The sequence below is a fragment of the Cryptosporidium ryanae genome (genome assembly GCF_009792415.1).
Source record: "Cryptosporidium ryanae isolate 45019 chromosome Unknown contig_11, whole genome shotgun sequence".
Lineage (NCBI taxonomy): Eukaryota > Apicomplexa > Conoidasida > Eucoccidiorida > Cryptosporidiidae > Cryptosporidium > Cryptosporidium ryanae.
Genome location: NW_027125521.1, coordinates 44,690 through 71,124, shown reverse-complemented (window position 1 = coordinate 71,124; position 26,435 = coordinate 44,690). Strand labels below are relative to the sequence as shown.

Sequence of the window (26,435 nt, the reverse complement as noted above, 5' to 3'; positions counted from 1 at the left end):
CGCCTCGCAGACTGTACTCTGCCGGGCCGCTCATCTGGAATTCGAGCGCAGCGCGCCGGCGGGACATGGAGGGTACCGGCTCGGGCAAAAGAGCCCAAACGGGTGGGAGTGATGCCTCCAGTCTCGGCCCGGGGAGTTACTTCGATGGATTTGGTAGTCACCAGCAAACCGGACTTGGACATCACCTGCTGTTGGGTGGGGAGCCGAGTCAAAGCCAGTCGATGCCCTGGGGATGGGAGACTTACACGAGTTATAATATGATGGGACTGTTTTCGGCACACATGGGGGGGAGAAAGGCAGTGAGGCCGTTCATAACGTCTGTTGCATGTGATCCATTTTACGAGCTTCTTTGGTTGGGGTGGACCAACGGGTTTCTGAGTTCGTTTAGATTTCCTCATTGCAGCAGATACACATCTTTCCCTATCGGCGTCCCGGAGTCCGTGTCCCGTTCAACGAGTAATGGACCATTTAGAGACAACGTGATACATGTTGGTTTCCCGTCTGTTTCGCACATGTACACGGTTTCCAACAGCGGCGTGGGAGTTTATTCTAGAGGCGGAGTTCCGATTTCCTGCCATTCATGTCGCATATTAACGGGTGAGAAGTCTAATTCAAAGATATTGTGCGCTGACTCCTCTAGGTATCCGGCTTATATGGGCGTCACACAAATATTGGGACTAGGCACCCGCAATGGAGTTACAATATTGGACTTGCAGGAGTTTCGTCATTTAAGAAGTATACCTTATGCAGGAAGTGTCTCCTGCATAAGAAGCTCCGCAACAGGTAATAGCTTCATAGTTGGTGGGGTTAATATGTTGGGAATTGCGGATCCCCGCCTACCACGTTTGGGAAGCACCGTTCAGATCCACTCAAATACCCAGGCCTCCAACGGGACGTTTGTTTCTGGTTTGGCTGTTAGTGAGTACACGGTCGCTGTTATCACCGCTACAATCTCTGATAAAAGGATAAACTCGGATGAATTGTTGAGCTCTGTGGGTGGCAATTCTGGACTTGCCGTGTTGGATCTCCTGAGGGCACATCCTGCGGAGGTTGCCACCTCCTTGGAAATGATCACCCACAAAAAGAACCTTGATATATCGAATATGAACAGGGACTCTGTTGTTCGTCTTTTTGATATTAGGAAATTTAGGCCGAGAAAAAACGTATCATTCTCGCCAGGTCCCATAAACATTGCTTGGGGTGACGATTCCCTGGCAGCCTCTACAAGATCAAGCACAAGTCGCGGTTCTGAGGATCTTTACATCATTGGTAACAACGGTCAGTGGCAGGTTTATCACTCTGACTTGGACAGAATGGAATTTTACGCCATTCCCTCAGTCCCTTTGTCTACAATAGGATTTAGCTCTTCTGGAAATTACATTATCATTGGCGATACCTCTGGTTCGGTTCACACTATGCAAAGGCGTCACCAAAGCATTGCTAAACCTCCAGATCAACGGCAACAACACCCCTTCAGTATGTACCAGACATTACCGCTTCCCAACTTAAATCTTGGGCTCTCGATTAGACCCGGGGGAGCAGGCTGCGGAGCAGGACCCGATGGGCCGATATGCCTGTACAACTTCTCGTACCTCAAGTCGGTGCAGAGTCTGATGGGAGTTGCATCTAATCCAGTGACTAAGCCTCTGTCAAATGGTCTCGGACACCCAACGGCTCCGAATCTGACAGTGGCCCTGAGATATCTCCAGGGAAGGCCGGTTGTGGCCTACGACGCGTTAAATCCCGTTGGAATCCCTCCGATCCTGGAGAGGTCGGCCCAGACAGGTAAAATTGCTGTTAAGGACGACGAACTTCTCAGCTTTAGCAATAAATACGACGTTGAGGAAATCAGAAAGATCCAGACTTTCTACGGATGGCCTCGTTTTAAGGTCACCGATGAGTTGCCATGCGGTTTATCGTTTTCAAAATCCAGAGCTCCGGGTGCTGGCGATGCCCTTGCCACCGTCTCGCCTCCGTCGTCACCCCCAGGCTCCTTCTCACTGGACTACTACAAAGAGATAAGACCGGAGATAGACAGCTCCAAGTTAAGGACCTTTGAATTCAGAGCTGTTGACTTCGTGAGGGTGGCGCCGAATCCAGACCCCTTGAAGCTAAAGAACAACAACCTACTCTATGGCTTGCCACTGCTTACCTTTGCAAATCTGCCAATATGGTACATTCGCAAGAAAAAGTGTCTTGCTCCCTCCTCTGGAGCGGTTTCGGGAATGGGTGGCCCTTTGGCACCAGGGGGAATCGGAGGGGCACTGGCGAACGGCTCTTCCGTGGGATCTGGAACAAATGTGACTACAGTTCAAGACGGACTCGCACAGAGAAACCCGCAGCTTTCCCACGTCCCAGTTAGATTTCAATATAAACCAAGGCTTAACCACAATAGAAGAGAAAAAAGCAAGCCCAGGAGGTCTGATGTTGCACCTAGCAACGCCTTTGGGGAGAGCGCCAGGGCTGACGACGAAAACTCACACCTGACCTCCTCTTCCTCCGGCGGAGACGGACAGGGAATTGTCTCGATCGAACTTGAGAACGATGCGCTGGACTTCACCCAGCCCTTTTTTGTTTTGTTCTCACTCATCCCGAGGCTCTCGTACGAGATTCTCCTTTCCCACGCCTCAGACTGCCGTTCGGAGTTCTGTCTGGCTTGCGAGCTGGTGCACCTGACGTTGATGGTTCAGATTTGCAAAAGAAATCTGGGGACTAGAGGCAGGTCCAGGGCCGTTAGATCTGTCCCCACCTCAGGGCCTTCCACTGCCTTCCCACCGAGCAGCAACGCCTCGGCGAACCCCACAGGCGCGGGTCCAACTGCTGCCTCCCACCAGAGCTCGCTCTTTCCCTATGTAGGTTCTGGCTCCATATATATACTGAACATGCTCAGAACGATAAGGCACCTTCCGGACGCCAAGCAGCTCGGGATCGATTCTGACGAGACGAATTCGTCGATACTGGCCGGGATTGCCACCGGGAATCTTTCGTTGGAGGAGCAATTCCAGCTGCAGCTCCAGTTTAGCCACAACGGCGCAATGAACGGGATCGGAGGGTCGTCCCTCCCCTACTCCGTATTCAATCAGATCAGGAGGATTGAGGTGTTCTGGAAGTTCTTCCTTGAGAATCTAAAAAAGAGTCTAAGACAGGCGGGAACTGTTGAACTGGACTCGAGAGTTCGCCAACAGAATTGCTGCTCCCTCCTGGACTCTCTGTTTGGAGTCGAGGTTGCTACAATAAGCAGCTGCGTGCAGTCCAAGCACACATTTAGGTCGAGCCAAATAGTCGCCGCCGTTGAGATAGTCTCCAATCACCTCGTTCCGCAGGGCGATTCGGACGGAGGGGCCGGGGACGGCTCGGCTTCGTCCTCGTCCGGAGACCAAAAGGACGCCTCCGCCCAGAGCGACGATTCAAAGAAAACAGACAGGTTTCTCAACGCCCTGAACACAAGCTTACTCAGAATAGTTGCGGGGAGAAGCTACTGCAGAGATTGCGGAGTCCCCACTGCCTGTCAGCACGTGAGGTGCGTCACGAGGCTTCCGAAGGTGCTGGTTGTGAGCTGCAACGTTCAGAACATGAAAAACTGGGGCGACTTCGGAGGCATGTTGCCCGAGGAGTACGAGGATTTCACAAGGAAGTCGTCCTCCCACGGGGGTTCTGTCGGTGGAGGTCAGAACGGCCCGAATGTGAGCACCGGCCCAGGCTCCACGGGCGTCGGGATTTGCGAGAGTCCCAGCTCCTCCTATTCTATTCCATGGGAAATCAGGTTTTCGAGACTCAGGAAGGGCCTCGGACCGAGTGTCGGGCCGAACTCCCCCCTGAAGGACTCCGGAGGCATAGACATCGTCCAGGTCGACAGGAGCCAAGCCAGGACCAACGGCGAGGACCCCCCGACCCACCAGGCCTACGAACTCGTTGCCGTTATGTTTGGGGTGTATCAGGGAAACTCCATCCAGCTCCCCTCCGGGACCCACTTCTGCATGTACATCAAGAACACCCTGCTGTTCAACGAGAAGACGGACACCTGCGTGGACGCGAGGTGGTTTTTGGTGAACGGATCTTCGGTGCAACAGGTCAACAAGAACGAGGTGCTGAACTTTTCTACGTGCTGGAAGATACCTGTTTTTCTGTTCTACCGTGACAAGGAACGGAGACTCGACGAGTTTCTATTTTCGGGATTCCCCTGCGCCTGCTTTTCCCCAGTCCAAAGTCCTCTGGACTCGGAGAGCAGAGGACCCAACGACAAGCCGGAGGACTCGCGGGCCGTGGATCAGGAGCAGGACGAAAAAGACGACAGTGAAAGAGACTGCACGGAAGTTACAATTCTTGGGGTGAAATTCGAGACGCCCTGGAGGTACCCAAGGGAAATACAGGACCACGTTATTAAGCAGCTGACGTCCATAATCCAGCTCATAAAGACGGAGAAGAACCTTTCTGAGCACTCCGATCCGAGTCACGTCGTGAACCAGCCCCCGTTCACCGCGGAGGAGCTTTCGCTCCTGTGCTACAACTACTATGTGAGATATCCGTTCTCAAAGGGTCTCCTTAGAGAGGCCGTCTCGTTCAGAGACGTGGCCCAGGGCGGCGAGATCGGCGGAAACGCCAGGACCCACGACTCCAATGAAGACCCGTTTGCGAGGAGGCATCTTGAGTTTGTGAGGAACTCGCCAATGGTCGTGGCGCTGGACTCCGAGTACGTTGCCCTCACCGAGGAACAGTTCGTGGTGAGGCCCGACGGGACCAAGGAGATTCTGAAGAAGTCCCAGCTCTCCCTCGCGAGAGTTTCGATAGTCCGCTGCGGCGATGTCCCTTTCCTGACGCAACGGGAGTCCGAGGAGGGCCAAACAAGCGACGACGGAGTCGACCTGGGTTCCAAAAAGGGCCTCATTCTGGACAACTACATTTCCCACGGCTCGAGCAATAGTCACCAGCCGAAGGACTACCTCACCAAGTACTCGGGCGTGAAGCCCGGGGACTTGGACCCCAAGACCTCTACCCACTTCCTGACCTCAAAGGCCTGCGTGCTCAAGAAGCTCCAGTTTCTGGTGGACGCGGGAGTGGTCTTTATCGGACATGCTCTGCAAAGCGACTTCAAGATTATCAACATCTACGTCCCGCCCTTTCAGATTATAGACACCGTCGAGATCTACAGGCTGCCCGAGGAGAGGTACATCAGTCTCAGGTTCCTGGCCAAGTACGTGCTGAACGAGAACATTCAGGCGGAGGTACACGACTCCGTTGTCGATGCGAAAACCGCGTTTGGCCTGCTACTCAGATACCTGTCCCACAGGAAGAACAACACCTGGAACGACTTCTTGACTAATCTTTACTCCAAGGGCCACTCCGTTGACTGGAAGGTGGAGGCGCTGCTGGACGCCAAGCAGGCCGACCACCCACAGCCGTAGCGTTGCGCTTTGGCGAAGTGCGAGTGGGGAGCTGCGCCCAGAGGTGGCTGGCCGTCCGTCTCGACTCCTTGATGGCCTCTCGGCCCGAGCAGGGAAGTTGATCCACGGAAGGCAGTTAGCATATAGTTTCTAATTAGATGACTCGCTTGGCTAGTATAAAAATCAATTTACACTTTCCCGTCTCGCGCACCGCATCTCCGTCCGCAGATGCCTCGCTCCTCCCTTAAGCTCCGTCTGCCCGTCTCGTTGTTGCCCGTGATCGCGTCACATCGCGCACCTGCCTGATGTCGCCTGCGGCGTCGGATCCACCCCGCCCTTCAGACCCGGCTCCCTGTTAAAATTCGTCTGCTCCGAGCCCCAGCAGAAGCTTCTCTGCAAGCACGGGACGTCCAGAGAGCGGAAACTGGAGAGAGCCTCATTCGCGAGTTTGCGGTCGATACGACAAACCAGACCGCATGGAAGAGTTTGCAGCGGAAAACGGCCTTTTGGTGCCGCTGTTTGTGTTGAGAAAGCCGAAAGACAACGACAAAGTAACTTCTTTGGAATTCATCAACAACGACGCCCTTTTGGTGTCCGGAACCTCTGAGGGGGACGTAGATTTTTGGGACTTGAGGACCCTGAGGTGCGAGCCGTCGGGCAGGGTGGGAGGGTGTGGCAGCCACGCCCAGATAAACAAGACAGTTTACTCCCGCAACGACGGGTCTCTTTACATACAGAACAGAAGGGGCGACTTTTTCGTGATGAACTCCGTCGAGGAGAGGGGGAAGGTGAGCATGATAGACACGATTAGGGGAGGCGAATTCGGGTATCCAACGGCGAAGTTCACGTGTTTTTCGAGCGAGCTCATCACGAAAAGGTCGCCCCTTTTTCCCCTGGTACCCACCGAAGACAGCGTAGTTTTACTGGACCCGAGAAACAATCACAAACGCGAAGTAACGTTCAGGCTTCCCGACGAAACCCCCGACAGACTAATGGAGATAGAGACCCTGACGGAGCACTCCTTTATGGGCGGATTTGAGTCGGGAAGAATCACAATATGGGATACAAGAAAGAGCAGCAGTGGACCGGTAACTAATATGTACCTTGATGATAACAGTAAATCCCCGATACTGTGTATTAAAAGAGCCCACAACAGGGTTTGGATATCCTCATTTGACGCAAAGGTGCGGGTTTACAACAGAAACAACTTCAGCGTCCCCATTAAGGCCGTGACTCCACCGAAGGGCGTTGTCGACAAGATATCAATAAGGTCTGACTCCTTAGTTACTGTCTTGGCCCATGCCGCGGACGACACCCTTGAGGTATTCGAAAACAAACACATGGAGTCAGTCGGGACCTTCAGCTCCCATTTAAAGGACATAAACACAATCGCATTCTCCAATTATCGCTCCTGTTTGCTTGCGTGCTCCACCAAAACCGTTTCGGTTTTCAGCGTATGCCCTGACAACTACTACTACTACGACAGTTGAAGCCTCCTCTAAACAGCAGACTGGCGCGCTATCCGGTTATCAATTTGCAATGCTTATCTTTGTATTCGTGGAAGCCGGTCTCGTCCAGCCGAAATACGAATTCGAGCGTCCGGCGGACGGTCTCGATGTGACTCCCGGAGGGTCTGGTGTACACAATGTCCTCTCTGGAGGATGTCCTTTCTGGGGCGGCGGGCTCCTCCCTCGCCCGCGTGTCCTCGTTCCTCTTTGGCCTGAAAACCAGGCACGGAAACAAACTCAGGCTCTTGAAGTCCGCGGTGCAATCTATTATTTCCTTGTTGGCGCTCCCGCCCAGACTCCCCGTCGATTGAGAAAGAAGCGACGCCGAAAAGGAGCAACTCCGAGTGGCGTCTTCCAGGGTGTAGAGTTCCAGCAGCAGCTCCTGGTCGGAAAGAGGCAAGAACTCTTCGGAGACAAACACCAGCACAATCCAGCTGTAGTCATTTTGTATGGACTTTAGTCTTCTCTTCAAACTCCCGGAGACCCCGTCGTAATTGTCGCAAACTGCCGTTTTCGCAAGCTCAAGCAGTCTCTCCCAGCTCTCGCTGCTTTCCCCGAACACCAGTCCGAACACGCTGTCGCTGAATTTGTCCGCGCCCCCCGTGCCGAGTCCGCTTAAGGAGAACCCCCGGCCGTACCCGGGTCCAGTGGGGCCTTCAGCGGAACTGCTGCAAATCACCTGCACGTTGTTAAATCTGAGACTTGAGGAAGTTGCCGCAGCAGTCTTCTCTGTTAATCTGGAAAACAGGCTGTTCCTCGCTCCTGCTCTGATGCCGCCGCGGCTCTCCTCCTCGAGGCCTGAGCCGGCCTTCGGGCAATAACCCTCACTCAACGAAAGGCTAACTGGGCTTCTAAACAGGATTTCTGGCAAATTCTTCATGTTCCTCAAATACCTCTGCGAGCTCCCAACCAACTCCCTGTAGCCGGAGACAGATATGTTCATGCCTCCAACATCCCTTAACTCCAAACAATTGTTCCTCAGTACAGGCACTATAAACAACTCCATCAGCAAACGCTGCCAGTGCATCTGCCACTCGAAGTCCCGTTCACCGCAGTCTCCGCGGCCTCCGCCCACGGAACTCCCGTTGCTGTTCTGAGCGTCACCGCCTTGGCCATTAACCGTCCTCTTCCTGTGCACCTGCCTCGCATGCTCTCGATACGCGGGCTCCGTGCGGCTCTTCGGCCCGCCAAAACCGAGGTCCGCGCTGCAGCCGGCCTCTTTTAACTCGCTCAGACTCTCGAATATCCCGTACTTCAATATCTCGTCCCCGTACTCATCGTACAACTCCTTTTTGCTTGGGTTTCCCAATACTTCATAGGCGTCCCTGATTTCCTGGAACTTCTCGAGGCACTCGCCGTACTTTTTCTCGGTCAACTTGTCCCTCTTGAGCTTGTCAGGGTGGTACTTGGCTGCCTTTCTTCTGTAGGACTTCCTTATCTCGCTCAGACCCGAGCCCAGTTGCACGTCTAATATGTCGTAGTACTTGTAACTGGTCGCGTGTCTTCCGCCGGGGATTCTTTTTTCGTCGGGTTCGCCGGGTCCCTTTCCGTCTGTGTGGTCAAACCCAGTCCCCCCGGAAGCTCCGCCGGATGTGAATAAGTCGTTTTCGCTTGTCTTCGGACCGGTGCTTCCCGAAAACCCGTTCCCAATTATGAGCTTCCTTTTCTTTCCGCAGTTCATGCTCCTCAGGCTTCTCACGTACTCCTCCTTCGTGGACGAATCGTTGCTTTTTAAACTCTGAGAGCAGAAGCCCGTTTTGCCCACGGCTTCCTCTGACTTTTCGCTCCCCGTGATCCTGCTTAAACGCGAACTTTCGGACCTCCGCGTCTCCGGAGACGACTCGGGCACTCCCTGACCGTTGCTTCTCGAAAAACACCCCGGCTTTCGCTTTCCGTTCTTGAGTTTAAACTCAAGCGAGTCAGAGCCGCTCCCTCTGTCGCCCACTGACTTTTTGTGCTCCCTTAGTCGCTCGTGAAGCATTTTGTCTCGTTTCGATTCCAAACTCCAGTTTGGCCCCTTCAGCCCGGTGCATTGCGGTCCAGGCGAGATCACGCAGAATCGCTCCTCCTCTGTCACCAAATCAAACACTGTCTCCGCCCTGACTGCACTCGGGTCCCCGTTTTAACTATATCCAAAGCCTGGTGCTCCTCTCCCTTATCTGCTGGCAAGCAAAAACAACCACACAAACAGTGGCGGCGGCCACTCCCCTCTCACACGCAAGTCCCTTCGAAAAGAAGAGAGAACCCGGCTGGTTATTCCCAACCCTCCGCAGTTGTGTTGACCGGGTCGGCTTGACCGGGCTGTTTGGCCCAAACACACTCCGCTTTTTGTCTCGAGTTTCCGTTCGCAGTTCCCTACCCTCCCCTTGCTTGGTTCCAGGTGCTGCTTGCTTAAAAAGGAAACGTATTTGCGACAGACGAGTTGTACTATTTCTTTAATTTATATTCTCGACATCGCATTTACATGCTTTTTGTGCATTTATTTACTTTAAAAAATTATTATTTTCAAACACTAATCGTCTCGTCTCTGATACAAAAAAAAAGCAATTTGCATACCGGCGTTAGACAAAAAATTAAACATTGAAAAAAAAAAAAGTGAGATGAATCGTATGATAAAAAAGGCGCTTCCCCTTAACTAAAACGAGGTTTAAGGAGATAAGTAGTGGAGTTGGGAGGTAGTTTACACCCTTGCACTATTGAAGCGCGAGCAACAGAGCTTGTTTCGCCGTACCTGCGCGAGCCTCAAACACAAACCTACGGCACCCAGGCAAGCGTTGTTTTAAGATGGAAACAGAGGCTTGAGCGGAGAGGACGACAGAAGAGTTTCGCAAACGAGCAGATTCTTCCTCCGCATCCAGGATGAACAAAGAAAAGGAGAGCAAGCATTTTGGGGAGAGCGAGGAGAAAAGAGCGAGCGAGCTGAGCGAGCTGCTTAAGAATGAGAGAGAGTGGCTCAGAACCTGCGTGGACTCGGAGGCAGCACTGATCATAGCCTCTCTTGAGTTGCCGGTAAAAGTGATTCGTCTAGAAAGCAAGAGAAAGGAGGCACTTGGGCAGTACGAGGACTTGAATGACAGCGCTGTTGCGGAAAGAGAGGATAGGAATCCGAGATTTAAGCTGCAGCTGTCCCAATTGTCCTTAATGAGGACACTGCACGGACACAGAAACGACTTGGCCAAAACGGTTAAATTTGTTGGTTGGCCGGGAATACACGTTTCTCTTGAGGACGAAAAGGAGGAGATCATCGAATTACTGGAGGAGATAGACTGCATTCCGGTGTTTCCACCGGAAACTGAATTTGAAATATTTAACGAATTCTGCCACATATATTTATGGTCTTTGTTCCACAATATACTAAATGCAGACGAGTTGAACAACACTCCATTCAACCACGAACAATGGAGGGTTTACCACCAGATGAACCTGTTGTGGTCTTCAATAATAACCCCGATGGTTTCTCCAGACAACATGGACATGGTATGGATAAACGACTACCATCTTCTACTACTGTGTCAGTATATGAATAGAAAGGTGAAGGGAATAAACATAGGTTTGTTTCTGCACATACCGTTCCCGTCCTACGAGATATTCCGTTGTCTTCCGGTAAGGGAGGAGTTGCTCAGAAGCATGCTGATGGCGGACCTGATAGGCTTTCACTTCTTTCCATACGCCAAACAGTTCTTGTCGTCGTGCAGAAGGCTCTTGGGCGTCTGCCACTACTTCAAACCGGGTGGCTTGATTGGAATAGACAAGAACTCCTCTAACGGGGAGCAGAAGAGCGACTTTTACTACAGAAACAACCCAAACGAACAGGAAACCATAGTTAGAATAGGCCACGTCCACATTCAGTGCGACGACATTCTCCAAGCCATACTCTCCAACAAGGAAATTAGGATGAAGGCCCTTGACATCCGCGAGAGGTACGTCAATCATTTTGTTTTTGTGTCCATAGACAGACTCGACCAGTTGAGTGGACTCCAACTTAAACTTCGAGCGTTTGACCTGTTTCTCCAAAACTACCCATACATAAAGAACAAACAACCTGTTGTTTTGATCCAGTATATATTCCCAACGAATACACTGACCTTTGAAAAGAGGGAAAAATTGATCCAGTCTTTGATCAGCTTAACTAATGAAATTAACTTGAAACACTCCTCCGAAAGCCTGAATAAGTTTAACCTAAGACGCAAAAACGAGACCAAAAGCTTTTCTGGTTGCGATAACAGCAGCAATGTGCCATCGAATGGCAGTGGTTGCGGTCTTTTGACTTTCAAAAACCCCGTGGTCGAGCTGAAATACGGTCCTATCACGCAGGAAGAGAAATACGCCTTGTTTTTATCAGGCGACTGCCTCTTCGACACGAGCGTTAGGGAAGGTCTGAACGTGAATCCATTTGAATATATAACATGCAAGGACGAGTCTCTTAGAATACTGAACCAACACCAATTCCTCAACGGCACTCAACAGAACCCACTGGGATCCTCATCTTTTCGTACATGCACTTCGTTTTCCCCTTACTCGTCCTCCTTCTCGTCCCATTCGAACTCCTCATCCAACTCAAACTCCTCAGAACAGGGCGAGTCGAGCGGAAACGATGAGTATTCGAGAAAGAAGTCCCTCAACAGCAGCAAGATAGTCATGGGTCCGTACTGCACGTTCAAGTCCCACAAACCGCTTCCCCGTTTGATTATTTCAGAATTCACAGGTTGCTCAAATACCCTCTCGAGTCCCTACAGAGTCAATCCGTGGAACCTAATGAACATGGTGGAAACGCTAGACAGAGTTGTATCTTCCATAAAGTGCATATCCAACGAAAAGAAACACCACTGGAAGATGGATAGGGCCTACTTGCTGTCGCACAGCACTGTTAACTGGGCAAAGGAGTTCATAATGGACCTTCGTGTATTCTCCAAGAAAAAAAGGAATGACACCCTTTACCATACGACGTACGGAATAGGCCCCTCTTTGAAAGGAATATCCATTAATCTTAACTCCAAACAATTTAATTTAAACTCTCTCATCCATACATATAAGAAAATAAGCAAGAAGTCCCTTCGCGTTTTTCTGTTGGACAACGAGGGGACCTTGACTCCGGACTACAAATTCCTCTTCGACAATAGCAGCCAAAATAAAAGCAACTGTGGGTTTCTCAATGAAGACAGAAACGAGGCTAAAGCTGATTCCAAAACCGAGATCTGCCGCAGTTCCCAGTTTGCTCTCAACAAGAATTCGTTTAACTTGCCAAAACCACTTGAAAATAACGGCAGCATTAAAGATGGCTTTTCGTCCAACAAGGACCTTATATTGAAGAATATTAAGGACCTGAGTATAGAGATTCCACGCCACTACGATAACCCAAACATTATTGGCGACGATGGAGGAAACGGACTCATTGAGGACATTCTTACGCACGATATATCCTGTTCGCCTCCAGTTGAAGTAAAGGAAGCCCTTAAAAAACTTTGCAGTTCTGAGAACAACCTTGTCATTGTTTTTTCTGGGAAAAATAAACAGCTGCTGGACGACTGGTTTGGCGACATAGAAAACATTGGGCTGTGCGCTGAACACGGTTATTATTTGAAGTTGCCGAGAATAATCGATGGTGATACGCCAAATACCTGGAAAAAACTTAAAATAAATCACGATAAAGATACCAAAAACTGCATTAACGGTGGTTTAAGCAACTCGTTTAATGACGCGAATAAACACAGCAGCGATTATAATTCAATTTCGTACGCAAATGAGAGTGAACAAAGCGATCCGGAAAATAATGACCATTCTTTGAGTTTAATAATTGAAGATCCAAACTCCAACTCTGACGAATATCAATCCAATGACTACGATGTAAATAGCAATGTGTCTTTAAAACACCACAAGTTAAATCCGATGGACTGGAAGAACATCACCCTTCAACTAATGGAACAGTACGTTCTCAGAACGCAGGGATCTTATATTGAAAATAAGGGAACTGCCATCATTTTTCAATACAAGTTCTGCGAACCTTACTTTGGAAGCTGGCAGGCAAAGGAGCTATATAATTACCTTGTTGAGCTTCTTGTCAAGTACCCCGTTAACATCATTACTGGCTTTGACTTTGTTGAGGTCAGACTTAATGGAATAAATAAGGGAGTCGCCGTTAAATACATTTTAGATGAAATTGCCTTAAATAAACAGAGCAACATTGAGATGATTCTATGTATAGGCGATGACAGAACAGATGAAGATATGTTTTCTGTAGTTAATCAATACTCGTCAAGAGCGAAGGGCAGCCAAACTCTAATAAACGGCCAAAGCCATTGCAAGGACTTAGATAACTCCACTCACGAGGATAACATTTTCACCGTTGTTATTGGAAAACACAATTCAATCGCTAACCACTTTCTTCATTCAACTGAGGAAGTTTCGTATATCATCCAAACTCTTTCTTTATATACATAGAAAACTAGGTACCTTATTTAAACTTTTTCAAAGATAAATCAACTCCCTCAATTTCGGTTTAATAACAAGAGTTTGTCTTTTTACCTCTTAATAGAATTTACTGAATCTGTCTTCAGTTTGAGTCTATATTAAAGTGAAAACCACTATTTAATCAGTTTTTCTGTTGCCATCTCCTTGAACTTTTCTTCACATATTCTCAACACAGTCTTATAGGGAATATTGCTAAATTTCCCCCAAAGTTTTGATACGGTTGACATTTCTCGTCCTTTAAAGCCAGAAAACTTTGCTACACCATTTCTATAGCAAAATCTAAAGGAACTCACGCCAACTAGAATTTTTGCTATATCACCTGGAAAAACCACCTCAAATTTGTCTGGTGTTAATCCACTCGAATACTGTTTAAATAAATGAGAAATATCGGTAACTTCTTTATCACTAAACTCCGCTTTTCTCCCCTTTTTGTTCTTTGCTTGTTTAATATTGCAGTAGTGTTGGGTTATTTTTTCCAATGATATTCTGTAAGTCTCCCACTGCACCGTATAGTAATCTAAAAAAAGAGAACCTATTAAATAACTTACGCCTGCCTTTATGCATGAGTTTGTTTTCTCCATTATATCTCTTCTTATATTATCGCTGAACTCTCTAGCTATTTCTTGTTTACAAATAAAAGTTTTTCCAAATTCGTCGTTCCATTTGTTGAACCACATATCTTTCTCTACCAAAGTGCAAAATTCAACTTCCATTTCTTTTTCACAAAGAGTCTCAGCACTGAAATTGTCTGGTTTTGTATTTATCTTATTTATAAATGACTGGTTCTCTGAAATATTCAACGAGAACAAGGATTCGCCATCTAATTGATCTACTAAAAGTTTGTTGTACAACTCCATTCGTTTATTGCTAAAATAATAATCAAATATTAACTCTTTAGACTCCTTATCAGTGACAAATTTTCGAAACGAAATATAAGCTACATCCAACTTCCACAATTCACTTATGTTTCTTGTATACAACTCCTCGTGAATTTTCTGTACTAATAGATCCTTCCAGTTTATAAGCAATTCACCAGTATCATTATCTGTAAATATGTTATGATATCTGCCATTAATGTGATCAGTTTCATTAAAACTATTTAAAAATAACTTTTCATTTAAACCTAAACTTTTTTCACCAGAAACAACACCAACTATAACGCATTGTTTATTGTTTTCAGTTTCAACAGTTATTTTATATTTATTTCTTAATGAGTCGATCTTCTCCTCCAGATCCTGTATTGAAATTTCCATGTTCTTCGAAGCCTCAGGTAGGTCTAAAGTAATTACTCCAGAATTCTCACTGCAATAAGGGAATAATTTGTCAAAAAATTCGCTCTTTTCCTTTATAAATTCAAAATTCTCATCGAAACACCTTATTTTTAGATAAGGGCTTCCCTTTATGTAGTAATTCCAATTATAATTTTTGCTGTCACCACACAATTTACCCAATATATATTCCATGTAAGGTTTTAATGTATGCAAAATAACTTCAATTTCCTCTGTATTTTTTGTATTTAATATCATTTTCAACAAATCAATTGAAAATATATCGTATTCTGTCAATCTATCTTTTGCAAACTCAAAACTATTATTGGGTGAACCATAATTATACAACAAAATGTGTATTAAACATCTGAGTGAAGTCTTATCAGGAAGCGAGGAAGATATTATTTGTCTTTTTAATTTATAATCCTCGTCAGAAAGTATCAACAAACAGTAACCTTTGTTATCCAATTCACGTGCACAACGGCCTGTTTCCTGAATATACTGTTCAAGTGAATTTGGCATATTCCAGTGTATAACTGCATCTATGTCCTTCTTGTTTATTCCCATCCCAAAAGAATTTGTTGCAACAAAAATATTTGTTTTATTTTCCATAAATGACTTTTGAACTAATTCCCTCTCAGTTGAACTCATCATTCCGTGATAATAAAGTGCATTCGCTCCTTTAGACCTTAAATAATTTGTCACTGATTCAACGTCAAATCTTTGCCATACATATATCAATATGTTCTTGCAATTAGACCATATCTCTCTTCTTTTACTTATACCCTTAATTTCAATATTTTTGCTATTTGTATTGTTGTTCATAACTGAGTATTTCACATAGTCCCAAAGTAATGTGAAGTTGTTGTATTGTTTTGGAATTTTATTTGATAGTATTATTTTTCCATTGGAATCTTTCAAAACTCTGGTTGAAAAACTTCCTGTTTTTAATAAATTCAAATGTATAACTCTGCACGTCAAATTATTTCTTTGTATGCTTTGATTTTCATATGGATGTATTACGTTATTCAATTTTAATAAACTTTTTAACTCTGATAATATGTCTTTCGGTGCCGTTGCTGTTATACCTAATACATTCTTCACTTTAAAGTTATTTATCAAATAATTAATCGAAGAGTAATAGCTAGGTCTAAACGAGTGTCCCCATTCACTCACACAATGAGCTTCATCTAAGCACAGCAAACCTATATTGTTGTTCTTTAAATCAAATTCTTCATTCTCATTCTGTATTACTAAACCCTTGAATAAATAACTTGAAAATATACTTTCTGGGGTTATAAATAGTATATCCAAGTCACCCTTTACTATTAATTCGATTATGCATTTTTTTTCAACATATGATACATTTGAATTCCATACTGCTCCTCTTATATTTTCACTCAAGTTGTTTAACTGGTCCTGCATCAGTGATATTAGTGGCGTTACTACTAATGTTACCTTTTTGTACCATCTGTTTGTTATTATTGATAAATACTGATAACATAAACTTTTTCCATATCCAGTTGGAAGTATTAATATACTGCCGTTTCTCAGATCACCACAACTATTATTACTGCCAGTACACTTTTCCTTTTCTATACCAAGCAAAACTGAATTTATTGTTTCAAATTGCCCCTTTCTAAACTCAGTGTGACCAAAGTATTTTTCTAAAACACAAATGCATAGTTTTTTGTATTCAAACATACCGTTGTCAACATCATAAACACTCCTAAAACCTATTTTTTTAATCTCTTCTCTCAAAAGTTTGAATAAATCAATGTTATCACCACCGCAATTATTCGAATCACGATTACACTCATCCCTATTTAATTTTAAACCCCTAGAAAAATGATTCGACCAAGTTAGAGGATTATTAAAATCATTTAAATTTACGTCACACTTATTTCCTTCTTTTGGTTTAACCAAATATTTCTTACATTTTAATTCATATCTTTTTTCCTCTATTCTCTCCCACCTCTTTAAGTTTCTTATTTCTGCCTTGTTTTCATGTGATTCAGAATTTAGTCCTTTTTCTATGTTCTTTATTATTCCTGAAATGTCTTTGTCTCTTATATTCTTGTATCTACCATTGCTATTGTAAGTCCTTTTTCTTAATGATCTTATAGTTGAAACTCCACTTATATATCTTGTCTTACTTTTCGGAACAGTTTTTGGACCCCAAAATCCAACTGAACCCTTTTTCCTACTCTTTTTCGTCTTTTCTTTATTATTTCTCGCCTCACTATCATTATTATCACTTGATATTAATTTATCATTACTAACATTGTTAATGTTTTCATTCTCTTTAAAATCGTCTGTATTCTTTCCAGGTTCCCTCCCATCTTTTTCTGAGTTATCGTTACTTTCCTTATTATTACCCTCTTCATTGCCATCTGGCCTCACCTTCTCACTTATTAACAATCTCGGAAGAGGTTGAGAACTTATCTTCCTGCAACTAGTTATTATACTTGATATTTTATCCTTGAATTTTATCCAAAGATCTCTTAATTCTTGTGGAGGATTCGAAAGATCTTCCCACATTGTATAGTAATGATCATTTTTCCACCTTATAAAACACTCGATTATATCTGAAATTCCATTTTCCAAACCAATTATTTCTAAATATACACAAAAGTATTTATCATTTCTAATCTCAATATCTATTTGTCCTGTACTGCCTCTTATATCTTTGTTCACAAGCATGCTTTTTCTAATTTTATCAAGAATTAAATCCAAACTGCTGCTCGTTTCTTTACATACTTCCTCATTTACTAGTACCTTCAAATCGGAAATTGCCTTGTCCAGCTTTCTTTTATAATATACAAACTCCTCGCTATATGGAGTTAGTGGTAAATTTAATACAACCTCTGATAAATCATTACCATTGTAAACTTCCCTTATTGTTCGTTTTTTATTGTTACTCATTTAATTCAATTTTTATAACTGTTATTGTGTAAATGACAACTACCCCCTTACAAGATCACATATAAAACTTGTTTAAACTACAAGCAATCAAAACTTTTGTTTCCTTTATTTCAATCCTAAAAATATTTACTTATATATTTGTTTTATGTGCATGTGACTCATCTATACTTTTTCAAATCTACCCAAAATTTCAAAAACATCAATCATAAGTAAGACTTTCTTTATGCTGCTATATTTGGTTTCTGTTAACTATATAATCCTATTTTGACCTGGTTGTACACTCATTCCAGATATTTTCCTAACTGTTGGTATCTATGATATACTTAATAACTGCAAGTTAATATTCTCAGTAGTAATTTCAAACAAAAAAATAGAAACCGAATTTTGTTCTGAAATTTAAAATTTTTTTATTTCACACTCAGCAAACTTTGTCTTGTACCGGTAAATTACATGCCTATTCTATTTCAAATCAGCACTAGGGTTTTTTTAACCTTAATTTTAAAAAATGTGGGGACCTGAACCCCGCCTTATGCATGCACTTGTTGCTTTTAGTTTATCAAATGACTTCTTGTTCAATGACATAATAAACAACATTAATAGTAAATACAAAATAGCAGTATTCATTGGGCAAATCTAAAACAACCCAGAAGAGCTAAAACAAATTGAGTCATGATAAAAATTTATTTAATTTTCGGGGACACTCATTCACCTTGCCACTGTATGTGCTCGGACGGCAAAATGAGTTTTATATGAAAAACAAGGACAATCCCTGTTAACTGTATAAAGCAGAACTCTAAGGCAAACAATAGAGATCTAGATGCCTAGTTTCTGAGCCGAAGCGCTAAATGACACGGAGAAAATGTCATTATGAGCAACTAGAAGGAATTCGTATTTACATGTCATTCGATTAGAGCGTGACACACAAAACAGAGAGTGGATAAGTATCCTTATCATAAAATGTATTTAATAATAACTCAAGGAGCTTAAGCTAAAATAAATGACTTATATCCTAAATATAACCATATGAAAACACAACTTCTACCTTAATTTATCAATTATAGTCACACTATAGTATTCTGCACTATTTTAAGTACAAGTGTATTGAAATGAAACACATGATACATTTTTTGTCCACTAAAACTAATGGACAAAATATCAAATTAAATAATTATAAAAAGACCATCAATTCATATCGGATTTATATTAACCAACCGCATAAAATCTCGAAATCACTAAATTCTCTTCTTAAATCAAAATAAGTTGTAATGTTAATTAAAATTTATTCGGCTACTTGTAAAACTTTAAATAGTCAAGAATAAAAAATCGAAAAAATAATATAAACAATTGGCCAATTTAATATAACAATGATCAAATTAATAACTATCTTCGAACACCCATAACTCGTCTTCAAATATATAAATTGAACATAATATTTTGAAAGAGGAAGATATCAAACTGTGCTCTTCTTTCTTCTATGCCTTTTCTTCTTGCCTGTCAAACCACGGACATGAACATGTTTAACGCCATAGACACCTGTTTTTTGACCATGAATATGAGACGGACTCGAGTCACTGTCATCAGAAGAATATTCGCATTGACGCCTTTGTTCTCTTCTTGTTAAAGAAACTGAAGAGTGGCGAGACGTGTCACCTGTGCGACAATGAGATCTTCCCCTTTTTGTGGTGATCTCCTCTTCAATATCTAGCAGCATTTTATATCTTTTCTCGAGAGCAGACTTGATAAGGCCAAGTGCCTCAATCTCCTGATTGGTTTTGAAAATCTGTTCCTGTAGTGCACGAATGTCGTCTTTGTCAAGATATTTGGAAGTGCTTTGTTTTTTTTCCAATTCACATAATAAGCTTTCCAGTTTAAAACCTGTTTCTTGGGAAATAGTCCATTTTTTGTAGTACTTCTTTTTCATTGACTTGAGTTTTTTTAAAAAATCTTTGTCAGTAACCGGTTCCTTGTCAAAACCTGTTTCACTAACTATTTCACTCCTGATCATTTCCTTAAGCCCACTGACTGAGATTTCATCACTGTCATGTGGTTCAATACATTCCCTTAGAGATTGACATACTTTTATCAGTGAAGACTCCAATTCGTAACTATCCCCTTCTTCGTCTAAGGAAAGCATTTTCATGGCACTCATCATGCTTGAACTGACCTCTGTGTTTTCTGAGCCCCTTTTCCGGGGGAGCTCAGGTGATCCACCACCAGCTGCAGTTAACTTTAGAAAGCATGAGTTAAAAATAGGTTTTACCTGATTTTTCGTGACTTCATATTCAAAATTCCCTATTGAATATATAAATATACTATATATAAGTAAAAAAGTGGTAAAACTCAAATTCATTAACTCAAATTTTTGACAAAGCTTTTTATCTGGTTGTTACGTCAAACATACTAGAGTTTTGAACTTGCCTTCTAGATTTAAAATTAGACAACAAACTTGTTTAAAGTACAAGGGAAATTACCACCTTAATAATTATATTTGTATTTCTATTTTTAGTCTTATTTCTCAGCGCCCTTAGTAAAAAGTAATATAAATATGCTGTGACATACAGTCAAGGCATTGTGTCTCCAGTCATAACCTTTAATTATTGCAGGAAAGAAAATTTATACTAATTATTTTGAAATTAATTTATTTTTCAGTATCTAGCACTACTCGTCCTTTATATATACAATCTCTCGCTACCAGTCTCCATGGAAAAAGCGAACTACTCAATCTGTCTCAGTTCGTTATCTTGCCTTCCAGAAACGAACGGAAAAATATTTATCCAAAAGTTTTATGCTCAAACTGCTGCATAAATAGCAATATTTTCAAATTTTTCGTACCTGATAAACGCTAAAATGTACTAATTATATCCTAATATTGTTTATTCTATGAATTAATCTCATATGCGCAGAAAGTCGGCTCTGAAAGGGTGGTGTTTACGTTGTTTTTCCGCCCAAAGCCAGAGGGTGAAATCAAAGATCTACCACTATAAACCCCTCCAGTTTCCTATAAACAGGGAAACCATCCAAATATTGCCTTGAATTATATTGTAAAAGTATACATAGAATAACCATTTCCCGACTTAGTGCTCGTATAGGCCACTAACATTCCTTTAAATGGCGGGAAAATGGTAACTTTTTACTAGTTAAGATGATATGAAGATAAATATGAAGTGGATATCTTTCTATTCAAATTACCGTTATCACCTTAAATTATTAACTTTACTTGCCTTTAAAGTTTTTTTGTGATTTTTTTGAAACGAAAATCACTTGATGTTTACTTGACATAACATAAAGTTCACACGCCCAATTGACATTTCAATGCTGAGTTACTCGCTACACCTTCTCCTCGTGTCAATAGTAAAGTGTACTTATATGACTTCCTTTTATTGTTAATTTATCTTTCAACGTTGTCCTTTAGTCTTGCTTATTGAATTAGTTTAAACAATTCCCGCCTTATAATGTGGCAAGTTGCGGCGCTAATGTCTGCAAAAGATTGTAAGTTGCATGCAGGAAAATAAGGAGATAAAAAAAGCTAAATTTGGTGACAGATGCGAAAGAGAAGGCAATAAAGCAACTAATAAAATAAGGGGTTAGATTATTAAATTTACTATTTGCCGTGAGGCAATACATACCAAATATTAAGAATAAGAATGGAGTTTGTTAAAAGCCCGGCAGTAGAACTTCCAAATAATGAAAAGATTAAAGATACATTTGAGAGACCAGAACAGCTATGGGACTCAGAGAATCAAAACTTAAATTTCTACAAAAATCATGTTTTAAGAATAAACCCAGATATGTGGTTTGAAGAGTTTATTGATAAAACAAACTGTGCGACATATGAAAGAGAAATAACATGTAGAAACTTAAGTTTACTGAAATCAGCATCAAAATTTATAGGTAAACAAAAACTGAAACTTAGAAACACGAGATCAACTGCCACTAAATACAAATCTAAGGGTTTTCTTGAAGTTCCTGATGGAGCCAATGAACTAGAACTTCCGCCAGTGAGCTGGGAAGTAAGTGATGGTCATCCACTGAAATCAATATTGACTCCTGGACCCCCAAGCAATACGTGTTTAAGTAATAACTGGTATCAAAGGCTGAATTGGACGTGGAGAGACGGACATTCAAATTTAAATATGGGATTCAAGGTGGACAATTCTAAATTTATAGAATCAGATTTGTTATTTTTAAAAGAAATTGGAATGTTTTATGCTGCAGCAAGGGCATCAACAGTAGCTCTTTTACATTGTCACCCCTCATTCAACAGTGGTGTTTCTAAGGCTTATTATGAGATAACAAGTTCATCAAATCCAGACCTTTGGAGCATTTATAAACCATTATTTGATGATGACAGAGTGTTTGTTTTTGATAGTATAGTATTTACTATAATATTGGGAAGCAAAAGAAAAGGGATTTCAAGAGAAATAGCAAAAAGACTGTACAATAATGAATTTAAATCAAAAAAAGCATTTTGCGACATATTAATCCAAATAGGGTCAAAATCATTGTTTTCTCTTCCTATATGTGCTATAGTGAAATACATGGGATATTCGGTCTACTGCGAACCTCTTGTTCCATTTGTTCCAAAGCCTAAAGATATATTGAAAGAGGTACTAAAATTATCAACAATTCCAAGAAATGAACTTTCAAACTTAGAGGATATAGGCAGTACATTTTATGATTTTAACGTGGTAAACAGTAAAAGTAAAAAAGATGTGAACATACTTTTCGATTCATTATTAACATATAATCAAGAATTAGCGAATCAATTGAATTTTGCATCTGAACAACTAAATATTCAGGGTTGGCCTTTTCCAATAGAAACAACTGATCTTTATAAATACTATGGGATAAAATATCACTTTAAATTATGGCAACATAGGACAGATGGGTTATATTTCATTAGGCATTGTGGTGAGATGCTTCCATTATATATAAATGAGGACAAAGAAGCACAGCCACTTAAAAGACTAAGAGCGGAATTTGTTTTGACATACATACATTCACCGCTTCCATCAACTGTTTCGTTACCATTATTTTTAAATTCAAAAAGAGGCGACCCAACGAATGATTATGTGAATACAGATTCAACAAAAAAGAATTTCGGGATATCAAGACACTCAGTTCTATACAACGCAAGTCAGACAATGAGATTAAGATTAGTTAAGGATTTACTTCCAACAATAAATGATTTGTACGTAGGATTTCACGATCCATGGGAAATAACCGAATTACTCCATAACTACGGAATAAATATAGGTTATGGATTAGGTAAATTGGCACAATCGAATGTAATAGAACCAATAAAAAATACGGCACTAAAGGAGATAATAGCAAGAACAATAAAAAGATTGTGGGAAGAGGAGATACATATATCATTTAGGGATCAGACATTAGTGAATGAAGAAACAATACAAATATTATTAATAGATTATTTGAACAAAATATTGTGTAATACAGATGAGTCTAATATATACTGGAATTCCAAAATAATTCCATCAGCAGTAAAAAGATTTCAGTTAAACAAATTAAAGATAATAATAAACAAATCGAACATACAATTAACACCATTATTTTTTTCACTTCAATATCATCTGGGAATACTTTTTAATTCAAAAGTGGTAAATTCTGACGGTATACTAAGGCTTCCATTAAAAATAGATGATTTATGTGATTTTTCTGAGGTAAATATAGGGTCGGATTTTTTATTTCCTCAGGTTAAATATATCAAATATACACTGTCCCATACTCAAAAACTAAAAAAAAATTCATTAAAAGAACAAATAATAGGTAATATCCACGATCAATCACCAATATTAAATATATTTGGTAACAATTCAAATAAAAGTTATTTTAGTAGTAATGAATTATCTAATTATTCTGAAAACCAGGCGTTTGCTTGGAATGAGACAAGTATTATAAGAGGTTATTACCCAAAAATAAAGATAATAATACCGAGAACGTTAAAAAGTATAAATATTTGTAAAACAGTATTGTGCCAATATATTTGGAGATTGAGAATACCGACATGGAACAGAATATTTTTATCATCATCAAAAAAAACACGGGAGGGAGATATGGTTGAATATGATATTAAAAATGATAGTAACGGAAAGGATAATGATGAAATAAATAATACTTCAGAAAACTATTACTTATTCTCACATTCAAGTATTTTGTACAATCCAATTTACAGCAATATCGTTACTACAGGTAATATAAGTGTACTAAAAGCGAATTTAGAGGGATATGCAACGCCATGTCATCCAAAATGTAAACCATTTGTAAATGAATATAAGGAGGATAAATATATAATAGATGGGGAAAAAGATAAGAATTTAAAGAATGTAAAATGTGAATGGTATTATGATTGTTACAAGTCGTTATATTATTTGTTAATAGCAAAAAGATACGCAGGTGAAGATTTAGAGAGTATGTTATTTATATTGTTAAATATAGGTTATTTGGCCTTACAACATAATAATTTGGAGCAATGTCTAAGTATATGTCATGTATCAATATTATATACTCCAGAAACTCCTAAATTTCGTGTATTTATATTGTCACTGAAAATACAATGTCTAATAAGAATGAACAAACTAGAAGAGGCAATTGTTGAATTTAATTATATGAGTACATTATTAAATCAATTATATGGAAATTATAGAAACTGTCTGATTTTAACAAAATTACAGTTGTGTTTCTCACTTTTATATTATATAAACGGTGATTATAAAAATTGTTTATCAAATTCAACACAGGTTGAAAAAATATTGACACCATTATTAAGAGAAGTGTCACAAGATGACTCAGTACATTGGATGATAATGATAGCTTTGAGATTTTCAGCACTATCAACATTGAGAATGGGTAAATATTCATCTACGATAGTTACAGGCGAAAAAATGCTAAGATCAACAATAAAAGGTACGAAAAAACAAATATATTTAGAATCAATATGTAGATATATAATTGGTGAAGCAACCATAAGGTGTGGGAGGTACTCTGATGCACTGAGAATACTTTTGAGTTGCATACCTGAGTTAGATAAATATTTGGGTCCAAGTCATAAATTAACTATAAAACTATTAATGATGTCAACGGGTTGCAAAATACTATTAGGTTGTAGAGATTTGATGTTTCCACCATTAAACTTACAAAACAGGGAAACAGAAATAGACGATGAGTATCAATATCAAGTTGTGTATGATTTGGTTTGTCTAGATAGACAAAATAATTTGGTTGACAAAGAAATAGGAATGAATAATAATAATAATAATAATAATAATATAAAAAACATTTCAAATGGTATGCCAGAAGGCATAAATATGAATCCGTATTGGACAAAATTGCCAATAACATTAATATATGATGACATATTAATAATGGAAAAGTCGGTATATGATATAGTAACAGCAAAGTATAGAGATGAGGCACTGTCAATGTGTAGATCATTATTAAATAGATTAATGACAAATATAAATGGATTAGGGAGTAAATTAAACGAAAATAGTGATGAAAAGCAAATATGGTATAATCGTATATTATGGGTATTGAAATATGAAATAGTAATCGCAATTTTTTCTATACCTCAAGATGATTTCGTAAAATTATTGATATCATTTAAATCATTAGCAGTGAGTACAAGTTCATCACCATTTGTTAAAGATTTAACATTTGGGAGAAATATAACTTATCACAGAGATGATTCGCGAATTTGTGGAAAATTTAATTCAAATATAAGTGAATGTAATGAATACTTAGGAATAGAACAAGAATTAATGGAAAAAGATAGTATATCACAAAGAATGATAAATAAGAGAATAGTTGATTTTACAGATTATGGCTATATAGATTATTGTAATATAAATACAAATATATATGAAAATATATCAAGTAAAAATACAATAGAAAGTGGAATAGGATCAAGTTCAAATTATTTTGGAGCATCAGTAGTAATGAGCCCGAGACAAATGGCACATAAATCTCAAGAAAAGGAGATATACTGGGGTTTAATAACATCAGAACCAACGATGTCAATTGTTGACATATGTAGTGATATATATAAAATGATATTAAAAAAAGAGTTGTATAGTGGATATGAATGGTGTTCATTGCTAGTAAAAAAAGTATTATCAGGAAAAGCAAATATTATGGAAATAAATATAATGCTAAATTTAATAAGAATTTTGTTATCAAAGTTTCACAAAAAATACATCATTGCACTTGTATATCCTGAAACAATATCCACACTGGATTATACATCAATAAGTGAGAATAATTTGAGTGATAAGTTACAAGAAAAGACAAAATACGGACTAAAAGCCTATCAAACCATATATAATAATAATATTAATCTTAAAAATAATAACAATGATATTGGAAATAATAACAATATCAATAGTTGTAATATTCGTATTAATTCAGGTATAAACAGCATGAATATTAATGGAGCCAATTGTAAAAATATTGAGAATAAGAACAGAAAAATTAACATAGGTAATAATTTCAATATAAAAAATGTTGGCAATAAAAATAATTTGCATATCAGAAAAATAGAATCAAATATTGATTATAATATATTACCACAGTACAGTTCAGAAGTAGCAGCAGAATTAATGTTGCCAATGGGTGATGGTATTAAAGCAGTTGATGTTAATAGAGATATTCGTTGGAAGGATCCGTATAGGAACTATAAATATTTTGATTCAGAAATACAAACTAATTCACAATACTATATACCAAGAAACTTATACGAAAAGTAATTGCACGGGACGTGGCGTTGGGCCCTGTAGTGTAATGGTTATCACCCAGGATTCTGATTCCTGTGATCTGGGTTCGATTCCCAGCAGGGCCTGCTTTTATGCTGGGAAATTAGATGCTTTGAG

The 26,435-nt window shown here is 40.5% G+C and overlaps 6 protein-coding genes across 6 annotated transcripts; 3 read left to right on the top strand and 3 right to left on the bottom strand.

Moving 5' to 3' along the window:
- Nucleotides 1-65: 65 nt before the first annotated feature.
- On the top strand, nt 66-6,871 carry FG386_000165 (uncharacterized protein; the record flags this gene model as incomplete). Its single annotated transcript, XM_067339476.1, has 2 exons — nt 66-5,398; nt 5,764-6,871. The coding sequence occupies 2 exons, from the start codon at nt 66-68 to the stop codon at nt 6,869-6,871; spliced, it is 6,441 nt and encodes a 2,146-aa protein (XP_067198274.1).
- Nucleotides 6,872-6,899: 28 nt separating this feature from the next.
- Nucleotides 6,900-8,870, bottom strand: FG386_000164 (uncharacterized protein; the record flags this gene model as incomplete). The annotated part of the gene is made up of 1 exon (XM_067339475.1): nt 6,900-8,870. The coding sequence occupies one exon, from the start codon at nt 8,868-8,870 to the stop codon at nt 6,900-6,902; it is 1,971 nt and encodes a 656-aa protein (XP_067198273.1).
- An 878-nt stretch (nt 8,871-9,748) lies between these two features.
- FG386_000163 (trehalose-6-phosphate synthase domain-containing protein) lies at nt 9,749-13,327 on the top strand (the record flags this gene model as incomplete). Its single annotated transcript, XM_067339474.1, has 1 exon — nt 9,749-13,327. One exon carries the CDS (start codon nt 9,749-9,751, stop codon nt 13,325-13,327), a length of 3,579 nt encoding a protein of 1,192 aa, XP_067198272.1.
- Nucleotides 13,328-13,470: 143 nt separating this feature from the next.
- On the bottom strand, nt 13,471-17,550 carry FG386_000162 (RecQ4 SF II RNA helicase; the record flags this gene model as incomplete). Its single annotated transcript, XM_067339473.1, has 1 exon — nt 13,471-17,550. One exon carries the CDS (start codon nt 17,548-17,550, stop codon nt 13,471-13,473), a length of 4,080 nt encoding a protein of 1,359 aa, XP_067198271.1.
- A 1,450-nt stretch (nt 17,551-19,000) lies between these two features.
- Nucleotides 19,001-19,900, bottom strand: FG386_000161 (uncharacterized protein; the record flags this gene model as incomplete). Its single annotated transcript, XM_067339472.1, has 1 exon — nt 19,001-19,900. One exon carries the CDS (start codon nt 19,898-19,900, stop codon nt 19,001-19,003), a length of 900 nt encoding a protein of 299 aa, XP_067198270.1.
- A 1,294-nt stretch (nt 19,901-21,194) lies between these two features.
- FG386_000160 (uncharacterized protein) lies at nt 21,195-26,312 on the top strand (the record flags this gene model as incomplete). The annotated part of the gene is made up of 1 exon (XM_067339471.1): nt 21,195-26,312. The coding sequence occupies one exon, from the start codon at nt 21,195-21,197 to the stop codon at nt 26,310-26,312; it is 5,118 nt and encodes a 1,705-aa protein (XP_067198269.1).
- Between the last annotated feature and the right edge of the window lie 123 nt (nt 26,313-26,435).